The 18,664-nt window shown below is 41.1% G+C and overlaps 1 protein-coding gene across 6 annotated transcripts in view; it reads left to right on the top strand.

Moving 5' to 3' along the window:
* The window catches only part of Nsmaf (neutral sphingomyelinase activation associated factor), a 63,028-nt gene that overhangs the window by 43,480 nt on the left and 884 nt on the right, over window positions 1-18,664 (top strand). For 4 of the 6 annotated variants that reach the window (NM_181389.3, XM_063287865.1, XM_063287867.1 and 1 more), the window contains exons 22-30: window positions 873-981; window positions 2,329-2,387; window positions 7,140-7,207; window positions 7,918-7,985; window positions 8,373-8,496; window positions 10,197-10,280; window positions 17,152-17,302; window positions 17,617-17,719; window positions 17,833-17,942. In NM_181389.3, coding sequence (NP_852054.2) covers window positions 873-981; window positions 2,329-2,387; window positions 7,140-7,207; window positions 7,918-7,985; window positions 8,373-8,496; window positions 10,197-10,280; window positions 17,152-17,302; window positions 17,617-17,719; window positions 17,833-17,942 — 876 coding nt within the window. Of the gene's footprint in view, window positions 1-872; window positions 982-2,328; window positions 2,388-3,680; window positions 5,245-7,139; window positions 7,208-7,917; window positions 7,986-8,372; window positions 8,497-10,196; window positions 10,325-17,151; window positions 17,303-17,616; window positions 17,720-17,832; window positions 17,943-18,664 lie in introns of those variants that run through there. The other 2 variants (XM_039110149.2, XM_039110150.2) reach the window with 2 other exon arrangements.

Genomic DNA, 18,664 nt, shown 5'->3' with positions numbered 1-18,664 from the left:
TTCCTTCCTTTTAATAATTTTCTATTAACATGTGGCAAATGTATATAGAGTATCTCCTCCATCCCGGCCACAATGGCGTCTAAGATAAACTTTAAGAAAGGAAGAGTCATACGTCTCCATCCATATAACCACAGTTCTTATGCCATAGCCTCCCAGGAGGAGCCATGTGATGACGGCCGAGCCTCTCATCAGCAAAGGATTTCCCTTTCTTCCGGTTTTGTCTCATGACACCCAGGCATGCTGAGCCTGTCAGGCTTGCTGCTACAAGAGTAGCTAACCCTCCTCTCCAGCCTCTTACTGTGAGGGCTTGATAAGGGCAGCCTGAAGGACCTTGTGACTACATAAAGGGGAGAGTCAGGTTACTGTCTTCTTCCCTTGGTCACCAACCCTAAGCACCATCATGTGGCTACTTTAAGCAGGGCAAATCCTCTAGCTTCTCTTCATGAAGAAGTAAGAGTATTACTTCTTCTCCTGAGAAACAAGAAGCCTTATTTGAGTTCTTGGGGTTTTTTTTTTTTTTTCTCCTCAAAACCAAAATAAAGCATCAGTGTTCCTAGGCAACTGTTGCGTTTTCCAAAAGAAAGGGCTGAGACAGAAATGGCCACTCAGACTTTTATTCCCTGTGATGCCCAAGCAACTGGTCAAGTCAGGACTTTGCAAACACTAAGAAGCCTGGAGCTTTCAATGCAATGGTCTATGTATAATTTTATTCTTAGCTAATGTTGGGCTGTATGATTTGTACCTTTGAAAGCATATTTTGGTGGTGGCTTGTTTTCTTGTTCTTTAACACTGATAGAATCCTTCAGACCCTGTGATCTGAAACAGCTGACTTTCTGTACTTTACTGACTCACTCAGTATCAGTTTCATGTAGTTTCTCCAGGGGAGGAGTCATTTGAAGACCTGACTGAAGAGAGCAAAACTCTGGCCTGGAATAACATCACCAAGTTGCAGCTACATGAGCAGTACAAAATCCACAAAGAGTAAGAGTACCTCACATGCCTCTTTTCCAGCACTTCTCAACCTGTGGGTCACAACTCCTTTGGCCATTGCATATCAGAGATTTACATTACAGTTCATAATGGGACCAAAAGTACAGTTATAAAATAGCAATAAAATAATAAAAAATAAAATAATGTTATGGTGGGTGTCACCGCAACCTGATGAACTATATATTAAAGGGTCACAGCATTAGGAAAATTGAGAACCCCTAGTCTGTGTAAAAGCTGGGAGTTTGGCATGGGAATGAACTACAGAAGACAAGTCACGTGTGAAAATGACCATCCAATGTTTTCTTCACTGCTTTCTAGCCTACAAAATGTCTGTGGGGATTTGCCATGTGAAGTCAGTGTAGCAAAGGAAAATTAGTCTGGGCCACCATGCTCTCCCGTATATCTTCCTGTGACATGTTGCTCTAGGCTGAGATTAGGATGCAGGCAACCTGTAGTTTGTACCTATAAGCTGTACATACCACCCCTCAAAATTTAAAATGTGGGAAAGTGTGGAACAAGCATGTTTGTTATCAAGCTTTGAATTTACAGATAGTGTAGGAAAAAGCACACCTTAAACCATTATAATAATAATAAGGCCATGCAAGTGTCAGGGTGGGAATTTAGGTCCCTAGAAGCCATGTAAAAGCCAGGCAGGTAGGGTAGCCATCTATAATCTCAGAACTCAACAAACAGACGAAGGGTCCCTCGGTAAGCTGGCTAGCTGGAGACCCTGCCTCAGTAAAGTGAGTGGAGAGCCATCTGTCATCAACTGTGAGCCTCCACATGGACACACCCCCACACACAGATACATGCTAGCCTTTCTTCCCTTAACTGTGCCCCCCAAAGGCATCGAGGAAGTGATCATGCAGTCCAAGACAGTCCAGTGAAGGTGTGAATAAACCTCTAGTACTTATACACGTAACGATTAGTGATTGACCTTGGACGTTCTGTGAAAGGGGCTACTAGACCCACATACGTACACCATTGGCAGACCTTAGGGACAGAGTATTCTGAATGGAATGAGAATGGTGACATCTCATTGGGGATGGCCAGGTAAGGCGGGATTGTAGGAGAAGAAGTTTCCTCTTGCCAGAAACATGTTCAGCATGGTCTGCTGCAGCTTGGAGAGCAGAGAGGGAGAATGTGTTCTATCAGCAGGGTATTGTCCGAGCAGAGGTGGGCATTGCTGAGGATTGGCTTGGAGTGGCAGGGACATGCAGAGAACAGTTCAAGTGAAGAAGCTTCGCAGACAAAATGAAGGAAGCCTAGTGAGAGTGAAGCAGAACAGTGTCCTCACTCACAGCTAACGGTAATCAGTAAAACTTTGCTTCTCAACAGGGCGGTTACAGGGATAGCAGTGTCTTGCAATGGGTCTTCAGTCTTTACCACCTCACAAGGTATGTCTTCCTGCCTGAAAAGCACTTTAGCTGCAAGCACAGAGTCTGAGCTAAGCTTTGCTGGTATGAGCTGTGTTCACGGAAAATAGACTTTAGAAAAATTTTGTCATAGTTTGCCAAAAAAGGAAAAGCTTCCTGAAGCTGGCCTGGCCCGCTGGATGAAGTCACAGGGCAGGAACAAGGCCATGACCTTGCTCACTCCAGGCTATCTTACCATAAGGGGCTGTTGCGTGGCCTGCGGAACTTAGAAGGGTGTGAGTGGGAGTCAGGGCTGAGGCAGGCCTGGGCTGTTGTGCTGCATGTTCACCTGTGGAGTGCAGATTTGCTGCTAGTTTTACCTTGACATTCAGCATATAGCTTTAATTTTTTTTGTAGGATATGACATTGAATTCATATATTGATTATTTACCTTTGCCTTATTGATAAGACTTAAACTGTATCTTAAGGATACACTAGACTTTGGATATCCTGATCTAGAAAAGCACTACCAATATCCATCTCTTACAGCGCGTGTGTTCTCCTGGAGGTGTGTGTACATTGCTGGTTGAAGTGTGTCCCAGTAAGGGCACATCACTGTTCAGCTTTAGAGTCAGGACAGCCAGTTCTGACAGAGCTACTGACTGTTTTCCATGAGGCTCCTCGTCTCAGTCCCAGATTACCACAGGAAACTATTTTCCACATGTGGTGTTTAGAAATGATACTGAGAGCTAACCACATCCAGGTAGATGAATGCCCACTCCCACATTCTGTGATTGTGGTGCGTTATCTGGGCGTCACATTCTTTTCTCTTCCCACACCACCTAGGATCCTGTAAAGTAGAGCTTCGTACACAGTGTACAAAATGATTGTGTAGGGCGCCACACTGACTGAACACATCAGGGTACCGACAGTGCTGCTGGAAGGAGGAAGACGTCTGTGCTTTGAAGGGTTTCCAACTGCTGTGCTGATCAGGAAGCAGCCAGCAGACACTGTGGTGTCCTTTAACAAAGGCGCAAGTGAAGTAGTTCTCAACCTTTGGGTTGCAAAACCCTGGGATCAAATGATCTTTCCACAGGGGTCATACGTCGGATATCCTGCATATAAGATATTTATATTACGAGTCACAACAGTAGCAAAATGATAGGTATGAAGTAGCAAAGAAAATAATTTGGTGGTTGGGGGTCACCACAGCATGAGGAACTGTATTAAAGGGTCACAGCATTAGGACGGTTGAGAACTAGTGGTTAGCAGGGTTTCTCTGAGATGGTTTGAGCTTGTTAACCATGGGCTTTATGTTTCTGACCAACCATCAAGGCTTCAGATCTTCCCCCAGCTTGTTAAGAATTGTACCACTGGAATAGAATTGAAGACCCGGAAATGAACCCACACACCTATGGGCACTTGATTTTTGACAAAGGAGCCAAAACTATCCAATGGAAAAAAGATAGCATTTTCAGCAAATGGTGCTGGTTCAACTGGAGGTCAGCATGTAGAAGAATGCAGATTGATCCATGCTTATCAACCTGTACAAAGCTTAAGTCCAAGTGGATCAAGGACCTCCACATCAAACCAGATACACTCAAACTAATAGAAGAAAAAGTGGGGAAGCATCTCAAACACATGGGCACTGGAGAAAATTTCCTGAACAAAACACCAATAGCTTATGCTCTAAGATCAAGAATCGACAAATGGGATCCCATAAAACTGCAAAGCTTCTGTAAGGCAAAGGATACTGTTGTTAGGACAAAACAGCAACTAACAGATTGGGAAAAGATCTTGACCAATCCTACAACAGATAGAGGGCTTATATCCAAAATATGCAAAGAACTTAAGAAATTAGACCACAGGGAGACAAATAACCCTATTAAAAATGGGGTTCACTGATAAGAAAGGGGAGGGGGGAGGGGGATGTTTGCCTGGAAACCGGGAAAGGGAATAATACTCGAAATGTATATAAGAAATACTCAAGTTAATAAAAAAAATGGGGTTCAGAGCTAAACAAAGAATTCACAGCTGAGGAATGCCGAATGGCTGAGAAGCATCTAAAGAAATGTTCAACATCTTTAGTCATAAGGGAAATGAAAATCAAAACAACCCTGAGGTTCCACCTCACACCAGTGAGAATGGCTCAAAAACTCAGGTGACAGCAGATGCTGGAGAGGATGTGGAGAAAGAGGAACACTCCTCCATTATTGGTGGGATTGCAGATTGGTACAACCATTCTGGAAATCAGTCTGCAGGTTCCTCAGAAAACTGGACATTGAACTACCTGAGGACCCAGCTATACCTCTCTTGGGCATATACCCAAAAGATGCCCCAACATATAACAAAGACACGTGCTCCACTATGTTCATAGCAGCCTTATTTATAATAGCCAGAAGCTGGAAAGAACCCAGATGCCCTTCAACAGAGGAATGGATACAGAAAATGTGGTACATCTACACAATGGAATACTACTCAGCTATCAAAAACAATGACTTCATGAAATTCATAGGCAAATGGATGGAACTGGAAAATATCATTCTGAGTGAGGTAACCCAATCACTGAAAAACACACATGGTATGCACTCATTGATAAGTGGCTATTATCCCAAATGCTTGAATTACCCTAGATGCACAGAACACATGAAACTCAAGACGGATGACCAAAATGCGAATGCTTCACTCCTTTAAAAGGAGAACAAGAATACCCTTGGCAAGGAATAGGGATGCAAAGTTCAGAACATAGGCAGAAGGAACACCCATTCAGAGCCTGCCCCACATGTGGCCCATACATATACAACCACCAAACCAGATAAGATGGATGAAGCAAAGAAGTGCAGGCTGACAGGAGCCAGATGTAGATCTCTCCTGAGAGACACAGCCAGAACACAGCAAATACAGAGGTGAAGGCCAGCAGCAAACCACTGAACTGAGATCGGGACCCCTGTTGAAGGAATCAGAGAAAGGATTGGAAGAGCTTGAAGGGGCTTGAGACCCCATATGAACAACAATGCCAGAGCAACAAGCAACCAGAGCTTCCAGGGACTAAGCCACTACCCAAAGACTATACATGGACTGACCCTGGGCTCCGACCTCATAGGTAGCAATGAATAGCCTAGTAAGAGCACCAGTGGAAGGGGAAGCCCTTGGTCCTGCCAAGACTGAACCCCCAGTGAACGTGATTTTGGGGGGCGGGCGGTAGTGGGGGGAGGATGGGGAGGGGAACACCCATAGAGAAGGGGAAAGAGAGGGGTTGGGGGATGTTGGCCCGGAAACTGGGAAGAGGAATAACCATCGAAATGTAAATAAGAAATACTCAAGTTAATAAAGATGGGGGAAAAAAAAGAATTGCACCATTGCTTTTAGAATTTGCTAAGTAAAAGGCTGCATTTTTGTTACAGTCAAACAATTGTATTTTTGTTTCAACTTCTGAAGTTTTGACTTTCAGGATTTATATTACGAAATTATACACTTACTGATATTTGCCTCAAGGCTAACCTTTCTTCCCTCAGGTGCACAGTCTGCTTAGGTTTTGTGAACATGCATGGGACACGCCTTTAAGCTGGCAACTTCTAAGCCGGAGAACATCTTTGGTTTTGAGAAAAGTGTCTAGCTGCTTTTCGGTTCTGTAAAATGGTCACATTGTCCTCAGTAGACTTTGTGGGGAGCACTCAGACATGCCTAAGAGTCAAAAGCAAATTGGGAGGGTGTCCCAATAGTAACACCACCCCTCAAGAAAAGGTCACATGAGGCTCCAGGTTTTTATACATTTCCTTAAATTCAGTTGCAAAAATAAGGTTGAAATGTGAAGTTTTATTGTTGGAGAAGAAATTTATTTAAAGTTCATTCTGACAGTGTACCATGTTGGATATCTAGGAAGTACGTTATGCATGGCGGAATATGAGGCTTGGGTTTGTTTGAAGTACTGAAGGTTGTCCTGAGACTTTGCTCCATGGTAGGCAACTGCTCTGCTCATTTATAAAATAGGCATGTGTTGGGCTAAGCTCAGGATTTTCAGTGCCTGCCTTAGGCACTATTCCTTATACAACAAAACTTTTTTTTTACTCAGAAGAAAGGAAATAAAAATAAAGATAAAAGTGCTTCTCATCTATAAGTAGTTCAGAACAAGAATGTCACTGTATAATTAGGCCATTCAGTTTTTAAAAAATTACCTCTATTGCCAAAATTTTTGTTTGCTTAAAATAAAAATTGGGCCTGCAGAGATAGCTCAGTGGTTTAAAATACTTGCTACTCTTTATAGAACATAGGTTTGGTTCCTAGCACACACTTGCTAGTCCATAACCATCTAGAACTCCAGTTCTAGGGAAATCAACACTTTTTGGCCTTCACAGCAGCAGGTACACATGACACATGTAGTCTACACATGCATGCATGCAAAACCAAAACACACGCGCACACACACACACACACACACACACACACACACATACACACACGAGAGGCCCGTAAATCTTTCTTAAATTTGTTTTGATATCGAGATCTCTGGCTCCCTCCTCTGTAACTCTTGTGTGTGGGGCTTCAGTGTGTGTGAAGAAGGCCTTTGGAAGTGTCATGGTATACCATGTCTGTGCTGCGATTGTGGGTTTTCAGCTAATCGTGAAGTTATAGCTCATAGAGTCTTAATGTTGGCACAGTCTCAGACCATTCAGTCGGTGTATACTTAGTTCTCTATGAAACGACACTGATGTTACCCTCCAACAGTTAGTGAGCAAGGGCAGCTGTCCTCTGGCATCTTGGGAAGCCTTTCATTGTCTGTGTTCTAACTCTTAGATTCCACTTTGAAGATGTTTTCTAAGGAATCCAAAATGTTACAAAGAAGTATATCATTTTCAAATATGGTAAGTTCATCTATCAGTGTTATGGTAAAGTCCATTGGGGATTTGAGCATTTGCCGAGCGTGTGCAAAGCCCTGCCTGTGTCTTGGATGCAGAGGGAGGAATGGTAGGAGAGAGGGAAGGAAGGGAGGCAGGAAGGAGGGAGGGCTAGTTTCTGCTTGCTTCTTTCTAGTACTAGTATGATTTCATTTTAACCAAAAATCTTAAATACCCAGTAGAATTCTCCTTAATAAGTCTATCCTTTCTTTTAGCTATCAGAAAAGAAATATTTCTATACTACTTAGATAATTTAGTTGCTTCTGATTGATCAGTACTATAAAACAAGTTATTAAAGAATGTGCCTTATCTTTAATGTCAGTCCTCCAGGAGATTTTGAAATTTTGTTACGAATCTTGTATAATTCGCATAGCCACATGTCTGCCAAACAGAGAGGGGCATTTCATTCTTAAGAATTATCTTTCCACTGTGATGTATTCCAGATTAGCCACAATCCTCCAGTCCTATGGAAGCACAAGAGGCATCATGATGGGCCATGTTATTCCTGGCAAATTTAAGCATTTGGGAGAAAGCCCTCCATCTAGACTTAGCCAGCTCTGAGCCCTGGGTAGTTATGAGGAAAACCGTGGATAGAAAGACTCTGACATCAGTCTTACCATACCAATGAAGGACCTACTTTACTGCAAATGACTGATATCAAATCTTTTCTATTTCAGGCTTTATCGTCTTGTTTACTTTTGCCAGGAGACACCACTGTCATAAGTTCTTCTTGGGATAACAACGTGTATGTATCCACGCCTGCTTCTTTGAAATTAGTTCTGCATGCTTAGTGGCTGTCTTACGTGTGCATATGAGGGATACACACTGGAGATGAGAGGACAGTATTGCTGGATTCAAATACCATTATTTTACTGTAAGAATTTCTCCAGTAAAATCTATTTTTCTAACTATTAAACTCAGGTGAAATGTAGCTAAAACAATTAGGAAATAATCTAATTTCAAATTCAAAGTTTTATATTTTTCACTTAATACAAGATCAAGAAATTTGTAATTTCAGGAAGCCTCAGTAGTTTAGAATTTTAAAAAATCCAATATTTGTTTCTTAAATGCATGTTTGAGAATCTTAAAATTAAGCTTGGATATTATTTTAATAGTTGTTGTTATCTTTTAGCTATTTTTATTCCATAGCATTTGGAAGACGCCAAGACACACTGATGGGACATGACGATGCTGTCAGTAAGATCTGTTGGCATAATGACAGGCTGTACTCTGCATCTTGGGACTCTACTGTGAAGGTTTATATACACTTTTTAAATGAAAATGTTTGATCATAAAATATTGTGAGCCATTCAGCTTCCTGTCAATATATTCAATCACTTCACTTTTTCAGAAATTATATAAATTATATAAATAATATATAAATATATGTTATTAACTGCCTTTTCTTGAATATCTTTTTTATTTTTTTGACAGTCTTATAAATGCATAAAGTATATCTTGGTCATATCCAACACAAATCTCCTCTCCTTTTGACCCTGGACTCTCCCAGTGCCCCCCCCTCCCAACTTCACCTGCTCCTGCTCTTCCTTTAAACCCAGACTCTAGTTAGTGTTGCCTGCATGGAGAATGGATGTACAGCTTGAGTAACTCATCAGAGGCAACACCACTGAAGGAAAATGGCACCCCACCCAACAAGTTGCCAGTAGTTTCTTAGGTAGGGATAGATAGAGCCTCATGGGGCCCCTCCTATCATGACAGAATATTTTGGAAGTGTCATGTAGGTAACCACAGCTGTTGTGAGTTCATGAGAGCTATAGCCATGTTGGATCCAGAAGACAACATTTCGTAACACTCCTGCCCATCCCACAGACTGTTAGGAGCTTCTTGTACTTCAGGAAGCAGCTTCTCTGACCGAGGTTGAGGGCAGCACCTGTCTATGGGTCTGATACTAGGAAGGCACACTGGCCACTTGGCCCTTCAGCAATAGTAGGCTTCACCTAAGGCCTTGGCTTCCCCAGCTGTGGGCTTTTGACCAGGTTTATAGGGCAAGACATGAGCTCCTCCCTCTGGAATAGGCCTCAGATCCAGTTGGAAAGCCATTGTTGTACAAAGTAGGCACACTTTGACTGGCAGGTCAGTCTAGTAGCAAACAGGGTCCACTGCTGAATAAATCTGTTACCTCCAGTGACTGACACTGAAAGCTAGCCAGCAGGGAAGAAAATTTCTAGGTCATTTCCAACTTGATTTCTTACATCCTTCAATACAAGTGTATTGTGTCTTCAAATAGGGTTTCACTATGCATTTCTGTGCAGTGTGATGGCCTCGGTGTTGACAGGCTCGTTGTTCAGAATCAGAATCAGAGCTCTTCTTGCTTGATGACTGGAACTACGAGTTGATCAGTTAATCCTAACAGTGCAAGTTATGCTGAGGAATCGTTGAAAGATCAGTGTGTTTACATGTGAAGCAGGCATCCGTGTACTCGTTCACTGTTTCTGTGCTGCAGGATGCCACAAGCCTCTTCAGACTTTTAGGTGTTTTTCCCGTAAAAGCCACTCCATTGCTTCTTACCTTAGGTTTCCATTTGATTCTGTGTACAAGAAAAAAAAAAGAAAAAAAAAGAAAAAAAAAAAAACCTATTATGATCTTTGCAGCGTTTGTCAGAATTTTTTCTCTAATCTTATAGAGAGGTTTCCTTTACATAATTTTAGTTCTTTGGATGTTCAGGTTACTTATTTCTTAAAACATTACTAGACACTATGCACTTTCACATTCCCATCCCCTCGATTCACACAGTGCTTTGACTGCGCTGACTAACACATTCGGGGGTGGACGTGGACAGAGGCAGGGGTGTCCTAGTGAGGAAGAGGCCCCTGGGGAAAAGCTGGACCTGTCCCAGCATCTATTGAGAGGCAGGCCGGATGGGAGGTTTTTTCAAATGTGTTGAGAATTTTGTATTAAGGTTTAAAAATACCTTCTGCAATGTGCTCTGTCCTAGGTGTGGTCCGGCGTTCCTGCAGAAATGCCAGGCACAAAAAGACACCAGTTTGACTTACTGGCTGAGCTTGAGCATGATGTCAGTGTGAGTCCAACAGCAGAGCCTTAGGTCCAGAGGGTGGGTGGGGAGTAAGTACTTGAATTTGTGTATGGTTTTTCCCTCCTCCTTTTCTTGTACATATTAGGGAGTATAGGCAAGTTCTTTGGGTAACCCTGCTAAGTATTTGATTCTGCCCTCCTTTCCCCCTCTAATTTGTTCCTTTGTACATTTCCCTGAGAATTAACTTCTGTTCCCAATTAATTTCCAAAATGTCAGTTCTAAGGTGGGACCCAGTATCTTACTGCCTTCTGGCCTAGAAGGTGAAGGGACCATCAGTCTGTTCAGGAGATACCTATCCCAAAGCTGAGATCAGTGACAAGCTGTCTGGATGGCCAAGAATGCACAGCCTGTAGCAGAGCCAAGTAAAGCTTTTCCTGTGTTGTTGTTGCTGCTGTTGTTGTTTTCATTCTGCTGTGACGTAGGCTGTAGTGGGCAGCACTGCTTTTGTTCAGCGGCTGTGAACTGATGCTAGGTCTTCAGTCTCACCTGAGGTTAAAGATACTCAGTATTCAGTTCAAGATGGTGTTCAAATGGAGAGATCCTTCATTCCAAAGAGCCTTCAAACAACCACGGATCAGCCTGCTTCAAGCAGTTTGGCACCTCCATAGGATTTACTAGTCAGCTAACTTTTAAAAATGCTTTTAATTGAAACAGAATCACATCATTTTCTACCCTCCTTTCCCTCCCTTTAATCCCTCTGACCTAACCTCCCTTAGGTCTCTACCAGGACTTACCCACTTTCAAGTTAATATTGTTGTTATATACACATATGTATATGTGTATGTACAAAAATATATAAATGCAACCTGCCGAGTCTGTGTCTGTTGGCCGTGTGGAGATGTTTCAAGGCTGACTATGCATTGAACAACCGACAACCGACAACCTAGGAAAGGTTAATTCTCCCTCTCCCCGCAGTCATCAGTTGCCTGCAGTTTTGTCTATTGTGAGACCCTCTATCATTTTCCCCTTCCCACATTAACATGTCCATTGCTATGCCATGGTTCCAGCCTTGTTTAGCCATTTCCAAGAGAGACGATTTCACACACGACTGACTTCCTGGTACTTTTGGCTCTAACATTCTCTCTGTCCCCTCTTCCTTGATGTTCCTTGAGCCATAAATGCAGGAGCTATAATACAAATGTATCCACTGGGGCTGGGTTACTTTCAATTTGTTTTCTGTGATGGTCTCCATGTGCTGTTAAGAGAGGCTTCTTTAGTGAGGGGTGGTAATTATCCTTATCTGTGCGTATTAGGATAAGTTTAGCATGAAGTAACAATTACTACCAAAGTAGTAGTAGTGGATTCTTTTCTAAAGTCATGACCTCACTGGTCCCCTAGCTTAGGAATGTCCCAGGAATGCTCTCCCTCTTGTTAAGGGGACCTTAAGTCGGACAAGATAGCTGTTGGTTGCCACTGATATCTGAGTGTAACTTACTGTGTTCTCATGAATCTCTTAACATGCCAGCAATTGTCTCGATTCCTAGGTATTGCAGCTGGGTAGGACTATTCAATGGCTTCCCTCCCTTGGCAGCTTGTATAGTAATTCTGTAACTGTGGAAGCAAGACCACAGGAAAGAAGCTTTCAGATCAGATCCAGCTCAAGTCATTTGAATTCTGTGTCTCAGCTAAGGTGTGGTGTTTTCAGAAATAAGGGTCCACCGTCAACCCCTGAGAGGCAACCAAGAGCTCTATCAATAATCTGTATTGTTTGGAGAGTCACTTGGACTACTGTGACCACTCAAAGGGCAATCTCTTGTGCCTGGTACTGGAGTATTGGTTAGTCTATGATTCTTGTGGGGAGAACTGTCAGTCCAAGTGGCTTAATTTTGTGTGTGTGTGTGTGCGTGTGTGTGCGTGTGTGTGTGTGTGTGTGTGTGTGTGTGTACACTTTCATACTGTGTATACCATTGTGTATAATTTTATGTCAATATAAAGTAATATGATTCCTTGAGGCTTTATCAGACAACCCTGGTATTTGTCCCTCATCTCTCCTTTTTGACCTCCCCGAGCTGGATCCCCTTCTTCATTATTCTGTTTCCCATTCCTTCCACACACCTATAGGTCTTCTCTACTTCTCTGGTGCCTGTGTTACTCACTCACATGTGAAGATATGGAGCTAGGAACTGCAGATGAGAAAGAACACGCAGCATCTGTCTTTCTGGGTCTTGGTTTCCTCCCTCAATATAATCTTTTCTAGGTTCATTGGTTTACCTGCAAATTTCATTTTTCTTTACAGCCAAATAGAATTCCATTACATACACACCACATAAGTGCCACATTTTCTTTATCCAGTTATCTGTTGATGGACATTTAGGCTGTTTATGTTTCCTAGCCATTGTGAATAGGGCACTAATGGACATGGCTGAGCTATATCTGCTGCACAGATGCGAGAGTCCTTTGGGCCTACCTAAGAGCCTGGTCGTATAGTCCATTAAGCTTCAGTCTCTTCAGGATTCTCCACACTGATTTCCAGAGTGGCTGCACCAATCTGCGTTCCCACAACTGTGCATGAAGCTTCCTTTATCAGTTTGCTGTCTTAGCCATTCAGATCATGGCGAGATGAAAGCTCGAGGTTGTTTTAATTTTAATTTTCCTAAGCTAAGGATGATATATACTTTTTGAAGTACTTTTAGCCATTTTTATTTCTTCTTTCTCTGTTTAGATCCTTAGCCCATTGTTCAATTGAGTCATTTGTTTCCTTTACTCAGCTTTTTTAGTTCCTTTTATATTCTGAATGTTAATCAAAATATTAATCTCAATATTAATTTACCTCATTGACTGTTTCCTTGGCTATAAGGAAGCTTTTTAATTTTATGTAGTCCTTCTTTTCGACTGCTGGCCTTAATCCCTTGGCTAGTGGAGTCATGTTGAAAAAGTTCTGACGCCTGTATCTTCTAGGGTACTTGCCTATGTTTTCTAGAAGTTTTATTATTTCATATTTAAAATTGATATCTTTGATCCACTTGAATCTAATTTTTGTGCAAAAGATTAGATATCAGTGTAATTCATGGGTAGACATCCAGTTTTGCCAGCAATATTTATAGAAGATGCTGTCTTTCTGCAGGGTATGTTTTTTGACTTTTGTTAAATAATCAAATGGCAGTAGTTATGAATACAATATATTTGTGTCTTCTCTTTTATTCCTTTGGTCTGCATGTCTGTTTTTGTGTGAGTACCAAGCTTTAATACAAGTCTAGAACAAGAGTCTCTCTCTTACTCTTCTTTTTGTTCAGGATTGTTTTGGTTATCTGTGGTCTTTTCTGGTTCCTCTTGAATTTTAGGTTTTTATTTTGCTTTGTTTTCTTTTGTTTTTCTGTGAAGGATGTTGCGAATATTTTGATTGGGATTAAATTGATTAATTGCTTTGGTGAGATGGCCACTTTCAGAATACCGATCATGAACGTGGGATGTCTTTCCATTTTCTAATGTCTTTCTCAAATTTTCCTCAGAGATTTAAAGTTTTCATTGTAGACGTCTTTTACCTCCTTGGTTGAGTTTCTTCAAAGCTATTTTATTGTGTTTGATGCTACTGTAAGTAGAAGTACCTATGATCTCTCTCAGTGTTTGTTGATCCATAGAAAGGCTACTGATTTTTGTAAGTTGATTGTGTACCTTGCCACTTTGCTGACATTGTTTTCTCCAAGTTTTATGGTAGAAATTTTGAGATCTCTTATGTACAGTATCAAACCGTCTGCGAGTAGGGATGGTTTAACATCTTTTCCTGTTTGTGTCCTTTACATTTTCTTCTCTTATTGCTTCAGTTAGTACTTCTATATTGTATTGGAAAGGACTGTGGGGAGCGGATAGCCCTATCCTGTTCCCTATTAGGAGACTGCTTTAAATTTTTCTCCATTTAGAATAATGTTGGCTGTACACTGGTCATATACAATCTTTATTATGTTGATGTATGTTCCTCCAGTCCTACTATGCTAGGACTTTTATCCTGAAAGCGTGCTGGATTTTGACAAAGGATTTTTCTGCGGCCATTGAGATGTTTTTTCTCTTGGATATGTGCTTGTATTCAGTTTACCAGTATGCTATTGGGGATTTTTTATTTTATATTCAAAAGGGATATTGGTATGTAGTTTTGTTTTTTGTTGTGCCTGGTTTGGGAGTTTAGTAATATTGGTTTCACAGAAGAGAGTTTGGGAGAGATCCTTTTATTTTTATGAAGAATTTAGGAAGGATTGGTTGTGGTTCTTTGAAAATCCAGTAGGTCTGCTGTGAATAAAAGTCATCATTCTGCCTAAAAATGTCCAGTCTGTCTGAGCCTATAAATATAAACGTCCCTCATAGGACTGCTTTCAGTGTCCCACAGGTTATGTTTTCATTCTCACTTCTTCTCAAGAATATTTTTTATAATTTCTTCTTTGACCCATATATCTTTGAATCATGAGTTGCTAAATCTCCATGAGTTTATGCACTTATTAGAGTTTTGTTTGCTGTTGATTTTATTACATAGTGGTTGCATAGGATACATTGGATTAGTTCAAAGGTTTGCTTTGTGTGCCAGCATGCTGTCTGTGTTAGAGATGCTCCTATGTGCTGATGAGATAATGTACATTAACTGGCATTTTGGTAGAAGATTCTCTAAATTTGTTAGGACCATGTGAGGTAGGTAAGAAAACATTTCTCTGTTTTTGTCTTTGTCTTTGTCTTGTTTGTCCAGATGACTTATCTATTAGAGAAGGTGGGTGGGTTGTTTAATTATCTACTGTGATTGTGACTGTGCTAATCTCTCTTTAATTCCACCTATATGTTTGTAACTAAATTGGGTACACCAGAATGTGGTGTATATATGTCTAGTATTGTGATATTTTTCTGACTAATTGATGCCTTGATTAGAATGAAGTACCCTTCATAATTTTGTTGATTAGTTTGTTTGAAATATTTTTTCTTCTATTAGAAGGGCAAGCCTGTTTGCTTCTTTATTCCATTTGCTTGGAATACTTTTTCCATTCTTTCAAGGTGGTACCTATTGTTAAAGCTCAGATTTTTTTTTTTGTAGACAGCATATAATGGATTTCTTAAGTCCATTAATATTTAGAATTACTATTGAAAGATATGTGTAAACTACAGTCAGTTGGGTTTTGTTTTTCTGCCTTGTGCTCAGTTGCTTGGTTTTTATTAAATTAGGCTTCATTCTTTTCTTTCTAGAGTGACTTGGCTGAGCTTGGTCCTCTCCTCTCTTCAGGTATTCTGTTTAGTGGTTTTGTTTTATTTAGTTTAACTTGGATTTTTTTTTTTTTGAATTCCAAGCTGTTTAAACCATGGAAACTTTTTCTTTCTCCTTCAACTGTGGCAGACACTTTTGCTGAATACAAAACTTTGACAAAGTTGGCAGTTAGCCTTCTAGAAGGTAGGCTGCATTGTTCCAAGTTCTTCAAGCTTTCAGAGGTTCCATTGAAGAATTAGGAATTATTCTGATTTGCTTTCCTTTACTTGTGACATTTTCCTCTTGCAGTTTTATTTTCTCTGTACATTTAATGTTTTGACTGTGATACACTGTGAGGTGTTTCCTTTTTGAGTCCTGCCTAGTTGAGGTTCTGTGTGCTTCTTGTGCCCATATCTTCTTGTATGGGTGTCTTTCCTTAGTTTGAGGAAGTTTTCTTTTATGCTAAGCTCTTGGGATTCTCCTCCTTCATTTATGCCTATAATTTGAAGACTTGGTCTTTTGATGGTATTCCATATTTCCTGTAAATTCCTTTGAGTATATTTAAAAAATGTTTTCTTTCCTTATTTAATCTCTGTCTTCAAGTCTTGATATTCTGTCTTCTGCTTGGAGGATTTTCCCCTGAATTTTCTCATTTGGTTATTGAGTGTTTCAATTCATCTTGGCTTGTGATTTTCTTCACTGTTTCCATGCTTTTATTAAATTCAGTTTTGAAATCTTAAATTATCTTTATTGAAGTCTTGTATGTCTTTCAGGTGTTTGTTATGCTCATGGACTTAAATGAAGTATTTGTGTCTTCATTACATTTTTAAATGAATTACTTGGTAAAAATTTATGCTTGTTCTTTTAAATTGTATCTTAAGGTTCATCTAGGGAGTTGAGTAGAGAACACGCCTATAGGACTAGTGAGTGACGAGACATGCTGCTGTGGTCTTTCCCTGTTTAGTTCTGTGATTTGACCTGGGCATGTGCACTTCTTTGGTTGTTTGGTTGGTGTTATTGTGGCCTTCCTTAGATGGGGCCAATACAGGAGATGCGCCAGCTGAGCTGGGTCATGTGAAGCTGAATGAGCTCTTTAATTGGACCAAGAAAAGGCGGCTTCCCAACCTAGATGTAGGCCAGGAAAAGGGATTCACAGTTGAATTCATCGCTGCCAAGTCTACAGTTAGGATGGTGAGTTTGCAGACAGTAGGTTGGAGGGAAGTCCATTTTATTTAAAGATTCTGTGTGCATGTGCTTGTACGTGTGCATGTGCGTGGGCACCTGAGTGCAAGTATTCCTGGAAGACAATAGGGCATTAGATCTGCTGGTGACAGTGCTACAGCCTGTTGTGAACCACTTGATTTGGGCACTCATAACCTCGCTCTGGTTCTCCTACAAGAGCAGTGCATGTTATTAACCACTGAGCCATCTCTACAATCCTACAAACTTTTTTTTTTTTTAGACTATTTTAGACCATTTGAGAACAGCAGTAAATTCCCTGAATTATTTCACATACTTGGATTTTTCTCTGGCATCCTTAGAAGTTTACTTCATTTTAAAACAAGTGGCCATTTGATAAGATGCCACTAAAATATAATACAATCACGTTAGCTATACCAGCACATCGCACGGTAGTTTCATTTTGGACACACATAGTTAATGAGTATTCTGAATCAGTTCTTTATCACTGTTTCTTCTTAGGTCAATACGATCAATTTAAATGCTGTGAGTACACTGCTAGTTTCTGGCACCAAGGAAGGCCTGGTGAATATTTGGGACCTCACTACAGCCACTCTATTACACCAGATTTCATGCCACTCAGGGACAGTATGTGATGCTGCTTTTAGCCCAGGTAAGTGTTTTCCTTTTCAATACAAATGACAATTCATTTGAACTCTGAAATTAAAAGTTCAACAGAACAGCACTCCTTCTTGACATGAGAGGTTTCGCCTCTAGGCTGGTTCATGTCTGGATACATATACTCCGGCACTGGTAATTTATAAACTGGACCCTGCTTTTAATTCTTCACCAGGAGAAGGGTCAACTCATTATAGGGTCTAAGAAACAAAACAAACCATTTCAAGAATACAAGGAGGTCCAGGAAGAAGCAGGGAGTGGACTCGGAAATAAAGCCGCTTTGTGAATAGCTCCATGTTTTTCTGGCAGACAGTCGCCACGTCCTCAGCACAGGAGTAGACGGCTGCCTGAACGTGATTGATGTGCAGACGGGCATGCTCATTTCCTCCATGGCCTCAGAGGAGCCGCAGAGGTACAGCTACCTGGGGGAGGGCCATAACGTGATTTGTGATCTTTTCCTTTGGTCATGCTTGAGCAGGTCACACCCTTCCTTTATGATGGACTGTCTCCTGATCATGCTTGCAGGTGCTTTGTCTGGGATGGAAACTCTGTCTTATCTGGAAGTCGGACTGGTGAGCTGCTTGTCTGGGACCTCCTTGGAGCAAAAGTCAGTGAGCGGATACAGGGCCACACAGGTGAGTGGAGTGTGGCTGTCTTAATCTGCTGATGAGCCCTTTTCTTAGACAGACACAACCCTATGTGCTCTATGCATTAACATTTCCCTTGAACATCCTGATTGGCCAGTGGGTGTCTTTTAGTTTCCTTAAGGTTATATTTGTTTTAGCCTCTGAAAGAAGTCTTAACTTCCACAAAAAGAATTAAAAACTATGGCAAAGCTGAGTGACTGATTTTTAAAAATAATGTAGTCACCAAAAGACCATGCAAAAATAAAGTACCATGGTAACTAAGGTTCCCTGCCTACTGCTGTCAGGCTGCAACTCCTGCATCCCAGGCTTGAGGGGTTTGGCAGTGAATCCCGTATAGATCTTACTGAAAGCAGTGTGGCTAGAACTGCACATGCACAGTATCAGGTAAAGCTCTTCTGCTCCCTTTCCCTTCTCCTTTGCACACTCCTGGAGATCGAGTGTAGTGTGCTTACACTGCATGCTGTCCTGGTCATCTGGAGGACTGTTTCAACTGTAAGTTGTAACTGCCTACTGTAACTCTCTCTCCTTATACAGTTCTCATATGATTTATTTCTTCTTAAACCTGTATCTTAAAATTATGTAGCTATGTTGTCCCTTTCAAGTTTAGGTTTTTTTATAGCTACAATTTGAACCTTTCTATGGAAAAGGCATAAAATCACAAGGCTGGCTACAGGCTGCCCCTTCCCTTTCTGTAAATTTCTCCATGTTTC

This window comes from Rattus norvegicus, chromosome 5 (genome assembly GCF_036323735.1).
Source record: "Rattus norvegicus strain BN/NHsdMcwi chromosome 5, GRCr8, whole genome shotgun sequence".
Classification (NCBI taxonomy): Eukaryota; Metazoa; Chordata; class Mammalia; order Rodentia; family Muridae; genus Rattus; species Rattus norvegicus.
This window is presented reverse-complemented; position numbering and strand designations above follow the sequence as displayed.